Below are 13,437 nucleotides of genomic sequence, written 5' to 3' on the forward strand. Positions count from 1 at the left end.
CGTATTTAAGATACGTTCATAACGAACGTAACGTGGGAGAAGATATGTTTCTAGAAGATATGTAGAAAATAAACGTATTTAAGATACGTTCATAACGAACGTAACGTGGGAGAAAATACGTTTCTAGAAGATATGTAGAAAATAAACGTATTTACGATACGTTCATAACGAACGTAACGTGGGAGAAGATATGTAGAAAATAAACGTATTTGAGATACGTTCATAACAAACGTAACGTGGGAGAAAATACGTTTCTAGCTAAACGTAATTGAGAATGCAGTTTAGTTCTGTGGGAACGTAATTTTTAGGAGACAGGGTTGCCATAAGCCTGACGAGTTCCGGAATACGACTCCTGGACAGGAGCAGGAACTGGGGCAGAAGCACGGGTTGACTTCAGGCGGAACCCACCAAGGCGTATGGTGCCAGGTTGGGAAATGGGAGAAATGGAGTTATCATGCCTGGGGCTAGCAGGCCGGAAATCACATGTTTCAAGGAAGTCCAAAATCCAGTCGGGTAAGAACTCAACAAAACATAGTTTCTCTGCTGCCAACCGGTGCGCCTCTACCAGAGCGGCCCTCTTCTGCCGAACACTGGACGCTTCCTTCCACCAATCGAAGCAGCAAGCCAGATAGAAGGTAAAATGCTGTAATTCTACCTCCCATGGATCATCTGCTGGGTCCATTTGTTTGGTCGGTTCGTACTGTCACGGTGTGTGAAGCAGGTAGGACCCAAATGCAGATTAAAGTGAAAGTTCCTTTATTTCAAGGCTAGGTGATAACAGACAGAACAGAACACTCACCGACGAACTAGTCATGACAAAAGACAACCCGACAAAGAGAGACAGAAAACCCAGAACTAAAATACACCCAGGACTAATCACATAAACACGAGACAGGTGAGGAGGGAGGAGAAAACACAGGGGTACCAGGTGAACACAATCGGGTAATCGAGGAGGGAAACAGACAGAAAGCAGACAGGCAGGAAACGGGGGTGAACACTTTACAAAATAAAACAGGAAACCCAAAGATAGACAAAACACCATAAAGACAGATCGTGACAACATGTATTCCGTTACAACCCAACCCTGCTTATAACCATACTAAAACACTTTATAAAGCATTTGTTCAATGACCTACAAGGTTGAGTCTGATTATATTTCATAATTGTCACAGATTTTTGTGCAAGGATCATAATATATTTGCTGTAATAGCCTATGTAATAATATTTTGTAATGCATTATAATTAGACTTGAGAAATGTGATGTTTTGTGTGTTGTGGCTGTGTGTGATTTAATGATAGTTTTTAACTTTCTTAAAGCAAAAAATGACCAACTGGAGGGACTTATATTTATAATACATTATAATGCATTACATTTAAAAAAGGTTATAATGGTATTATATTTCGCTATGAATGTTACAAAAACTAAAATTATGTGAGTATTATTGAAGTATGAAGTGATGAGGTATTATAAAATGTGTTAAGATTATTATTATAAAGCACAATAAATAGTGAAAGTATGTTTATAATGCATCATAGAGATGGACTTATAGAAAGTTCAACCAACATTTCTCCCTGAAATATAGTGAGGTTTAAAGTGTAAAGAAAAAGAAGGGGGAAAGTTGAGTGCAAGACAAGTACATCAAATTGTACAGTATTAGAAGATGTACTCTGCACAAATCAAATACATTTTATTTGGATGCACATTTCATGACACCCAAGGACACAATGCAGTTCATAAAAAAGCAAAACATGACAAAAACACAAGAAAGGGAAACTTTGCTTGAGTTTCCACAAAGAATGACAAACTTTCAGATAATAAACTGGATCAGGAAAAATGTGTTCATCTTGTTTCAGAATTATAAAAGCAGTAACACTCATTGCAGCACTGAAGGGAGATTTGAAAGTGTCCAACGCAACACCACGCAGTCAAGGTTCAACATGAGAGTGACAACAAAGCTCCTCCCATCACAAGGAATTATATTTAGACCTCACTGACATGTAAGACTAACCTGCATCCTCACTGGCCTGCTGAGCTGCCACTCCATCCAACAGGAACACCTCTTAGTCAGGGTGTTTTATAGTTGATCTCCAAGTGGGAATCTTCTCATATACTCACACGCGGACCAGGCTGTGGTGGCTTGCCGAACACCGGGGTCAGAGAGGGAGGGCAGCAGGCGGGATCACACAGCCTCCAGAGAAACGAAAAGTTTATCTTAGCACTCCAGTTCCCTCAGTGGCTCAGGAGAACATGGCCTCTCTGTGAACCAAAGAGGCTCAGTCACCAACTGACTCTGGATTGGCAGGAGATGATTACCAGGTATGTTTTTCTTAATCAATATATCCAAATACATATTTTGAGTGTCTAAATGAATCATCAAAAACATACAAGAGTTCTAAAGTTAGTTTGGCAGTCTAGATATCTAATTTGGGATTTATTTCCAGGCTCAGTATTTAACATACTTAACAAAGTGTTAATCCATCAAGTGATCCTGTAAATCCTACCACAATAGGTTCAAGCAGGTGTTCAGATTCACACTTTGTCAACCGCTGATGACTAGAGGACACTTCGATTATATTTAAAGAACATTTCTGCTAAGTTGTAAACCAATAGGCCCTGCTATATAAACTAGAAACCTAATTCTGGAGTCAGGGAGCACTGCCGGGTACTGTGTCACAAGATCATAAGAGTCTCCCCAGCCTGCTGCAGGGCGATCTCTCACACACAGTCAGCTGTGTCCCGGACTACACTAGATAGGACACAAACTCTGGGAGGACAAACAGTGAATTCATAATAAATCTGTGTTTCATTTTAGTATGTCTCCTCTGAAGAAAGTACATTAGCCTTTGGTTGTGGGGGGACAATCACAGACAAATACCATATTTATAATTGTAAGCCTAAAAGGGATGCCATATATAATAATAATAATAATAATCCTTATATTTATTATAGCGACTCTCAAAGCACTTTACAAATACAGATCATACATGTAATGGTCATCTACTGTGGACAATACACACAGGAGCAAATTCGGGTGAAGTGTCTTGCCCAAGGACACAACGGCCTGACGCAGTGGGGCGAGAGCGGGTTTCGAACTGGAGTTCCCCAACACCCCCTTGATCTGATGATCAAACCGACAGACCACTGCGCCACCCGTCCCTGCCAGTCAATAGCAGAGCAAGTAATCTGTTTTGACTTACTGTAACTAATGGATTTAATGTGATTATGTGTGAAGTGACATTTAAATGATTTATAACATAAATCAGTGCATGCATTACAAACAAAAGAAAAGGAGAATTTGAAATTGACATGCTCACTGAAGGATCATCCGACCCTACGGGGGGAGGAGGGGGGTGCTGCCGGAGGTGTCAGGTCCCTTCTGCTTGTGGCCCCCAGAGTGGGCTGTCAGGGCTGTCAACAAGGCAGATATCAACCTGCAATCAACAGCAAATAATTATAGCATCCCTGACTAAATAACTGGATATTTCCTCTCAGGACTTAGTAGGGACCACAAACAAAGCAGACAGCAATGCATTCAAACCAGACAGAACTCTACACAACTCCAAAGTAGGTGTAGAGTAAATTGCCAAATGTGCTAACAAGTTCACCATATCAACTTAAAAGGGTTGTCTCCACAACTTGTATAGGCCAACAAATCAGTTATCACTGGTCAAAATGTCACTAAGTAGTGTATTTTTGAAAGGTTCAAGAAGTTAGAAAGATACAAGAGAAAATAGAAAAATATTTTCACAACCAAGGTTTCGGAGCCCTGACAAAGAAAGGGCCTGTGACTTTAGGACATGCTGTAGGAAGTTTGTTAATTCTAAGCCAGACACTGCAAAATTACAGTGTTTATTTAATCCAAGTGAAAGTAAAAAATGTCCCTCTCCTTTCAGGCGAATCTCCTGGTTTTGTGGATAAATCTGAGTCTCTATTTGTGAGCCAATATGGGGGACTGGAACTCGTTGGGGAAGCTGCTGGAGAGCGCCCAGGAACACTCCACTGTTGTGGGCAAAGTCTGGCTCACAGTGCTGTTCATCTTCCGGATCCTGGTGCTGGGGGCCGCCGCTGAGAAGGTGTGGGGCGACGAGCAGTCCGGCTTCACGTGTGACACCAAGCAGCCCGGTTGTCAGAACGTCTGCTATGACAAGACCTTCCCTATTTCTCACATCCGCTTCTGGTCGATGCAGATCATCTTTGTCTCAACGCCAACCCTCATTTATCTCGGCCACATCCTTCATCTGGTCCGCATGGAGGAAAAGGACAAACAGAAAGAGAAGGACCATGCCATGCAGGGTGAAAAGCAAACCCAGGAGTTACTTGTCACTAAAGCCAAGAAGGCCTCAATTAAAGACAACCAGGGCCATGTTCGCTTGAAAGGCGCACTCTTGCGTACCTACGTCTTCAACATTATTTTCAAGACCTTGTTCGAAGTATTCTTTATTGTAGCTCAGTACTTCCTGTATGGTTTCGAGCTCAAGGCAATGTACACCTGCGACCGCTGGCCTTGCCCTAATATGGTGAACTGCTACATCTCCCGACCCACTGAGAAGACGATCTTCATCATCTTCATGCTGGCCGTGGCCTCCGTCTCACTGCTGCTCAACCTGGTGGAAATTTACCATCTAGGTATCAAAAAGTGCCAGCAGGGCCTCCGTTACAGACGATCACATGCTATTAGTGAGGCTTCCAAGACCCGAACTGAAGCCATACCCTGTGTCCCAGAATATAGCTACTTTTCTGGGCATCATGCAGTGCCTGGACCTTTCCATACGGAGCAAACCTCAGCCTTCAGCCCCTACAGCAGCAAAGTGGTCTTCAAGCAGAACAGAGACAATATGGCGGTGGAGAGAAAAGGTCAAGAAGAGGAAGATGATATGGAGGAGAATAAACTCGCCAACCAGGCCTTATTAGAGATGCAAAATCAGCATAGAACTAGTTGTCAGTCGAGCAGGCAGAGCAGTCACAGGAGCCGGATGGACGGCCTGAATATCTAGAGACTTTATATGATTTTCATCTGAGACTCAGGAACAACATGCATTTGCCTGTGAATATTTGCATGTGTATGGAAGACTATTCGAGACAAAACTATTAGGTGACTGCATAACAGAAAATAGCCGTGATCAACTTTCAAGTAAAGATCTGACTGTAAGAGGCCTTTACAAACAAGCTTTGAATTGCATACCCATAAATGGCACCTACTGTATGGTCACATTTCTCAGGGTTAAATATGGCGAGACATAAAAAATGTTGCTCTTTTTTCACTAAGAGTTAGATTTTCTTTGTTTGTCTTGAAAGACTGTCCCATGTTAACAATTCTGCTCATGCATTTTCTGAAATGTCAACTTCAGGTTCAAAATAGTTTTCACTTTACTCTACATTTTTCAATTGATGAACTTCCATATCTGTGGGTGATTAAGTATACAATGTACTTCTTAAAACTGTGAAAAGCATGCAAGAGATGTCCTATCAAAAGCAAAAATATGTTGTTAGTCAAAAATGTACCTCTTCCTTATACTTATTGTGACTTTGTAATTTGATTAAACTGATGTGATTCAAAAGACTGTTCTGTTCATACTCATGTTTAAATTGGATAGAGGATCTGTTGTGTGGAAAGGTCAAACTTTAACATTTCTTCCTCACCTGTCATAAAAATGGTCACAGATTTACTCTAGTGATATTTTGTTCTACTCACATGCAGCTTTTACACACCATAACCAGTGTTGGAGGCCAGTTGGGGATAGAGTGATGTCATAAAAACAGCCGTAAATGTTTTAAGAAATTATTTGTTTGTCCACAGCTCAGAAACATGAACGTCAGTGTTTCCCCTAACATTGCCTTGGGGGGAAGACAAAGCATTTTATTTATTAATAATTTATTGATGTCATATTTGCTCTAAGACCACAGGCAGTCAACTTAGGAAAAACACCAAACCTATTATAAGATGACTGATGTTTCAATGTATCCCAGCATTAAATGATCAAATTTCCCTTCCTACGTTTCTAAATAGCATAATTGTTAGCCCCCTCGCCGCAAAGACAGTTGATCGCTTTCAGTTTAGAGCCTTAAGTACTACATTCAGAGGCTTATTCAGACTTCAGGGAAAAAGCAATACATATTTTCAAGTACATTTTGTTATAATTAACTAATTGACGCACATGAGTTCATGATGTTATTTGGCTACGTAATTTGTAAAACTTGACAACACTGCACATTTAGTTTTCCACAGTTCAGTGGTTCCATCGCCCGCCTTCTTTACTGGGGATGTAAAGTTCTTAGATTGATACATTTTGGTCAATAGAGATAGCTACCAACCGCTTCTATGGAATAGAAAAGCAGCAACCTTTTCCTGTTTGATTGTGACCATGGGCGGTTCTGGGGGGGGGGGGCTAACAGGGGTTAGTGCCCCCATTACACTGAGCTGGGACCCCCCTGTGTCCCCCCCAGGTCCCCCCTCAAAAATGTTGAGATGACGATCACTGTCTTTGTCTCTTGTTGGCAAATTAAATGTGCCCAAAATGATAGGCCCCAACCTCCAAGTATTTTCCAAAGACCCACTTTATTGAAAAATAAAGTGTTTAGAGATTAGGTACTATATGTTTTTTCAACAGATTTTGTCACATTGATGAGTTAAATCAATTCAGACGTCACCATTACTTTGTTTTGGTTTTGGTTATAAATCATATGCTTCTGATTTAGCTACATCAGCATATTTATTTCTCACAGAGTATTTATTTAGTCTGCTATAACTCAAGGGAGGAATAATGTAAGAATGTCCTGAGCCGCTGCTCTGGATCACTATCTGGGCCGATCTGGACATATTTAGATCTCTACCGGCTCAAATAAAGCACACCAGAATTTGACCTTCCTTTACTCAGCTGTGTTAGTATTTTACTCTACTGTCTCTGTCAGCTACCAGGTAACTCTCCGTAGCTGTTCAGTTTTTTCCTGAATCTAGCTAACTTTTGCTGATTTCTCCAATGTTACTCACCCAAAGTTTAAGTAAATAAACTCGGACCCAGTATTGGCAGATAACAAATATTACAGTGACTCCACTTTGGATCATAAACAGAGGAAACTAATCATTCGATCATACCTAGAATAAGGTTCTCTACGGTGTTTCACAATATGTCTAGTAAGGCTGAACATTGCCAATTTGTACTCTGATTGCTCAACTGCTTTCAATGCTATACTCTCACCTGATTGGCTCGGAGTCGTCAACCGTAATCTTTGGCAGCCAATCAACTAAAAATCTTGTATTGAATGGATCTGTTTGTTTTTCAACTGCAGAAAAGATTACGTTGTGATCATTCAGCTCAAACAATATGAAAATGTAGTGACATGATGTAATAAATAGAGGTTTTTGTAATTGTGCAATCACTGCTATGATTTGATTTGCCCATTGTTTAAATTGTTCCCTGCTATTTTCTTCCTGAAGCCGTCATATTAACTGCTTGGTTTCCAGCAGCTGCAGCGGACACGTACAGACTGCGGTGTGGATGGAGCCATTTACAAAACACATACCATCGTACACTGGTGAGGGCTCTGCTTCAAAGCCTCCACACTGCTGCTATTAATAACTCTCATGTCCACTTTCAGGAGCATTGTGGGTTAATGGGTTCAGGAGACATCCATTAACCCACATTTATTCTCCACTCGTCTGCAACAATAACAAATTGTTGCCAACAATTTAGCCCAAAAATAGGTAGAGGAGCTTGGTTTGCATGGAGCAGACAATCATCTTTGATTAACTACTTTCATCCATTCAGCCACATACTTGAAATACATGTTGACTATGTGTGTGATGAAGCATTGCTTTTTATTCAAACTTTTTTGTCTTTTACAACAATTTTAGAGTTATTATTATATAGGTTCAATCAAGGCCAGTGGCATATATGATTTATTATCATTCCTGTGCATTGCACATTTTTATTTAGTGTAAACTTTTAAATAACATAAAATAACTAAGAGACGCTATATTCAACCAAACCAAATGGCTAAACACAATGTAAAAAATAAGGCTGTCTATATTAGCTTCCATCAATGTTATGAGGACTCCGACTTACAAACTTGTAGAGCAGTCTGCTCTCCTGACAGGACAAGGCTGAAAACTGAACAGGTGACGGGGGTGAAGGTTGTGAACTAACAACCATATGCAACCAAATCTGTGAGCCAGAATAGTACGAGTGATACGCAGAGACCATCCGTCACCGAGTCACACTCGTAAATCAAAATGACAGGATGCACGCTTTAGTACGAGTTAATGAGGGCATATTTTACTGTTAATGACGAATAATTGTGGGCGTATATTAACTGTAAAGTCTGGCTATTAAGAGGCTATTTTTGTAACGCTGTAGTTCCCAGTGAGCGGAAAGACTGAAATTATCCATCATAAAGCTGATAACATCTACATTCAAAATAATAAAGAATAAATGTGCATCTCTCTTCTCAAGAAATGAAACTTCATTTTCTCTTCCTATATGGAACAATTGTATTGGTTGTTTGGAAACAGGATATTATAATACTTGTTTTACCCTACTCCAACAAAAAGTGATGTGATAGGCCAGGAATTTCATATCTGTGAATTGTAGGTTTAATTTGGGGACTGTAAAGCTGTCTTCTTCAATGCATTATAACATAAAAATGATAACCTAATGGCAGGATTTTCTTTCATATGGTCATGGCTGTGCCACAGGCTGGGCACCACATGAGGTGTGACCTTTCAAGGTTATGAGAGCCTAGAGTCTAGAGTAGACCATAGACTGTATATGTAAGGCCCAGACAGGGACCTCAGTAGGCACTGTATATATATATTGTTTGTTGTTGGGGGCTGGGGGGGCTGTCAGCTATTGTGAGAAAGCTTTAAGTTATAACTTACAGATCTGTTGCTGAAGGCTCTCACAACTATAATGGATACAATAAACATATATAGCTTCATATTATCAATTGACAATGTGAAAGGTGACGCTTGTAGTGATGTTTCCTATTTTTTGTTGTTGTAACATTTTAGAAAGTATGTTTATGGGTACCCGTCTACCCATAACAGAGGGGAAACAGGTACAAAAGAGAACACAGTGCTCAGGACTCGCACCACAACACAGAACAAAATGTAAGTATGTTCACCTTATTATTGCCCTCGCGGTACGGGATGGGCGCACTGCTTGTTAAAGTCAAAGCCATGCTGAACCAGGACCTGGACTGACTGAGGCTCTATGATGTTCTCCTCTGAACACAGCAGGGGGAGGTTATACACCTGGACCAGGTACGTGGCTGCAGCATGGGAAAACAGACAAAAAATCAGACATATCAAAAAAGTCTGCAGAGGCAAGTTATTTTATCCAAAATGCACAAGATATTGTACATTGTCCTGCAGATGATGCTGTGAAAGACAAATGTTAAGGGTACAAATCTTCTATGTGTGAGAACCAACTTAAGGCATATCCCTACCAGTATCTCAGGCTCATCAGAAATATATAATAATCCTTTGATATAATAAAGTGTATAAACAAAAGTTTATGTACAGCAATTTGACTGTTTCTGTACCTTGTCGTTCAGTTTCTTGTAACAAATCACACAGAGAGGATGGAGCGAGCCGTCATTGCAGCCGTGCGGGTTATGGCTCCGTTTGCTGAGGAGGAAGAAGATGACTTCGCCTCATCGGTGTCTGGCACTTCCGGGTCCGAAATCCGCGGAAGTCCGCCGCACATGTCTGCCCGCCAGGGCTTCCCCCTGGTGATGGCCATGGCGGCGGAAACGTGTCTGACTACCGCTCCCCCCACCGGTGTGAACGCAGCATTAGATGTCTTGAGGGCTTCATCGTTATCAAACATGTAAAGTGTTGGGCCGTTTGGAGTATGTTCACTGGAGTTATGAGAATACCGTGTTTCATGGCGAGCATTGTGTTTCCATGGCAATGGCATTTGACGAAATCTCAAAACTGACCTCAAGATGTCTTCAGGGTTGGACCGTTAGCACATGTGGGAAGTTTGAGCACTTTTTTAACATTTTCATGGGAGTTACAGCAATATCGTGTTTTACGGCGAGGGATGCGTTGCCATTGCAATGGCTTTTGAGGAAAACTCACTAATGGCGCATAGACATGTTGAGGGCCGGACGATTAACCATCATCTGAGGTCTGGTGCTGTTTTGACCATTTTCCGTGGTGTTACGACTACATCGTGTTTTATGGCAAGGGATGCATTGCCATGGAAATTGCATAGATGACACCCCATAATTGACATAGAGCTGTTCAGGGCCGGAGTGTTAATGATAATCTGAAGGACGATTTTCCTTTGAGTTACGACTACATATTGGATTTTCGGAGAGGGATGCGTTGCCATGGAAATGGCATGTGATGAGACCTCAGATTTAGCTTGGAGCTGTTAAGGCATGGACCGGTGATAGGATCTTGTCCATTGGAATTACAGCGACATCGTGTTTCATAGCAAGGGATGCCACATGATGTAACCTCAGATTTGACTTAGAGCTGTTCAGGGCCGCAGTGTTAACCATCATGTGACATTTGGCGGCATTCGGAGTATGTCAGTTGGAGTTATGACATCATCCTGTTCCATGGCAAGGGATCGCCTAGCATCGAGCGAACGTGAAAATTAGAGCCGCATAACGACTACCCCATGCGGTGAACAATTACGACTTTTCATCCCCCATGTCTTGAGACGCAACCCGCTGAATTTGGAGTGGATCGGATCAAATTCCTAGGAGATGACCTCTGAAGTACGGAGGGCAAAATTCAAAATGGCCGACTTCCTGTTTTTTTTATAAACCTCCAAGAGGGTAGCTCTTAAGCCCCACGGACCCGTATCCGGGCCCGAAATCGCGTAATTTGCAGGAAACAACGTCTAAGGAACCTTAATATTTAATAAACTATGAATATTTTGTATCCATATAACGGAATGTTTTTTTTTAAACACAAAATGCTAACATTGACCCTCTGAATTAGCCCAGAGCGAAAAATGCTAACCTATTACTGCACCGAAAATCACTCCTAGCTCCCTTATTACTTATCCTAGGTGCACATCCAACACATCGTTTATGATCGCAAGGAGACACATAATCTAATGGTGCCAACTTCAACACTGAAAGATACAAACTCGTGACGTTATCAACAAAAACGTACATCAAAACAAGTGGCGCTAGGTAGCCCACAACGCTAACATGGCTTACCTTCGTCTTTGTCTGGTCTAAACTGGTCTTCAATGGCATTACAACGATAAAAACGATGCTGTAGTTAATCCATAGGTTAATATCCAATGTGACTGTGTCCCCTTTGAAATATTCTGATAATCCATAAGCAATAAAACAGCTTTTCCGTTGCTTGATATCAGAGCAGGGATATTTCTCCCCTCTGCTGCAAGCTTGCATGCGCAGAGACGCAACCTTTTTTTTTAAACATGAGTGTGTGCGGGACGATTTCCTTTGGATTATATTGGCTCTATTGGCTCTAACGGTCAGAAAGAGATGTCACATGTCAAAATCGAACAAGGGGGGCCAGAGATATGGAAAATCCACCCAAATGGCCCCAGAAGAGGTTATTTTTTGCTAAATCGGTCTAAAAAGGTCAAATATCACTTGTTTTGCATCAATCTTGACACGGGGTACTTATTATATGTTGTACTTTGGATTCCTAAAGCTTTTAGTCTACTAACCCATCATCCAAGGTTAGTTTTCACCAGGGGCGGACTGGGGGGAAAATGTGGCCCGGGGATTAATTGACAGACAGACCCACTTAATGCGCGGCATGTATCGGCCGGCCGGCGACGAAAGTATGTTTCTTAACAAAAAACCCTATGCATTTAATGTTATTTTGGACCCATTATTCATATAGTAATCACATTACCTGAGCCCTTGAGTTGCCTAGAGCAAAATAGTTACAGCATATATTTATTGATTTGAATGTTAACAGATCATTGATGCAATAATATTTGGACCCAATTTGCCTGACTTGACGCATGGAATAAAACATGGGCGTAGGAAGCATCCTCAATGTGGGTGAGACAATTTAACGGGGTGTGGGCAGGTGGTGGACCTCACCTCCTCCGGGGTCCATGCTCCCCCGGGAAGATTTTTTTTAAAATGTTGAAGTTAAATGCATCAATCTGGTGCACTGTGAGGGGGAAATTAGGGACTAAATCTATGGATACATCTCTCAACACCCATATGAAACAGAACTGTAAACAGAATGACTTTTTCTTTTAACATTTATTTGAACAGCAAGTGGAGGCAAAAGTGACTGCACCCAAAACAATAAACCTGCTAGCTAACTAGCCTAAACTCAGTAACAGAATGTGGGCAACACGTTCTTCCTTACAGCCGCGCGACCTCTGAGTCAGACGTCACTTCCCCCTTTTCTATCCTATGGGTACAGCCACTCCCCCTGAACCCCGTTTATTTTGTTGCCCTCCGGCCCACGCACAGCACCGGCCCACCGGGAAAACTCCCGGTATTCCCAATGGCTAGTCCGCCCCTGGTTTTCACTATAAGTACAACATATTTATATAGTAACTCAATGAGAGAGTAATGTCAAATGACAGTACAATTGACCAATCATATCTACCCTCTAAATGGGTGGGCTTTATTTTCGCGGACTTTATGACAAGTTCCGCCCACTGTGAGGTTTATACATGTGTATAAAGCATAGGTATAAAGAGGTGCAGTGACGCATCCTAAAACCCGGAAGTAAGCTGCGCTCGGGTTCCCTCGACAGAAAAGCAATGGGATTTCTCATGGATGTAATAGCTGGAAATAAGGTCTGTGGAAAACGAACCTGTTAGATAAATGCACGTTTTTTTCAGCCAGATAATATCCACATGTCTACCCTACTTTTATTATTTTCGAATCATAAATCGAATCAATAGATTTATGATCGATAGATTTATGATTAGCATAAGTTCGTTCATGATGGCTCATGTCAGTGATGACATCGTTGCGAAATTATTAACCGAGTCATTTTCAAGATTGAGTTACAATGATAAACTGGAGTGGCAAAGGATCAGCTGAATGACCCGCCATCAATGGTAGGCCTAAGTCATTTTCAATGTGGGCCGCCGTGCCGACTTCATTCATTTGTACAGATCTAGCACCTCATTTCAGACTCCAGTTTACAGCTTCCTGCCTATGACCTGCCTAAGACCAGTATCGAGGAATGTTAAGCCTTCCCACTATTTTCCAAGAGGGCGTTGCCAGATTTTCAATTTCAGGTTTTAACCAGGAGATGGCGCTTCATTCACAAATACAGAAAGACAAGTTTCATGGACTTTCAGTTGTGTTTTGAAGAACATTTGAACACATCAATATTTTAGATCAAATAAAGTACATCTAATCTTGTAATTCAATAATATATAGTCTTCATATATTAAATAATCATAATAATAATGTAAATGTTTACATTACACTTCTTTATTTGTTATGTTCATACTTTA

General features: G+C 41.2%; 1 protein-coding gene across 3 annotated transcripts; it reads left to right on the top strand.

Moving 5' to 3' along the window:
• Positions 1–2,045: 2,045 nt before the first annotated feature.
• On the top strand, positions 2,046–5,562 carry cx39.9 (connexin 39.9). Of its 3 annotated transcripts, none has more exons than XM_034226760.1 (3): positions 2,046–2,317; positions 3,021–3,179; positions 3,895–5,562. In XM_034226760.1, exon 3 carries the CDS (start codon positions 3,946–3,948, stop codon positions 4,993–4,995), a length of 1,050 nt encoding a protein of 349 aa, XP_034082651.1. In that variant the 5' UTR covers positions 2,046–2,317; positions 3,021–3,179; positions 3,895–3,945; the 3' UTR covers positions 4,996–5,562. The 3 variants fall into 3 exon arrangements, with proteins under 3 accessions (XP_034082651.1, XP_034082652.1, XP_034082653.1); XM_034226761.1 differs by having other exon boundaries at positions 3,021–3,175; XM_034226762.1 differs by lacking the exon at positions 3,021–3,179 and having other exon boundaries at positions 2,051–2,317.
• Positions 5,563–13,437: the final 7,875 nt, after the last annotated feature.

Source organism: Gymnodraco acuticeps, unplaced genomic scaffold (assembly GCF_902827175.1).
Source record: "Gymnodraco acuticeps unplaced genomic scaffold, fGymAcu1.1, whole genome shotgun sequence".
Lineage (NCBI taxonomy): Eukaryota > Metazoa > Chordata > Actinopteri > Perciformes > Bathydraconidae > Gymnodraco > Gymnodraco acuticeps.

Bases quoted from the DNA above. Each gene is read 5' to 3' on its own strand.
- cx39.9 (XM_034226760.1), top strand. From the start codon at position 3,946: ATGGGGGACTGGAACTCGTTGGGGAAGCTGCTGGAGAGCGCCCAGGAA.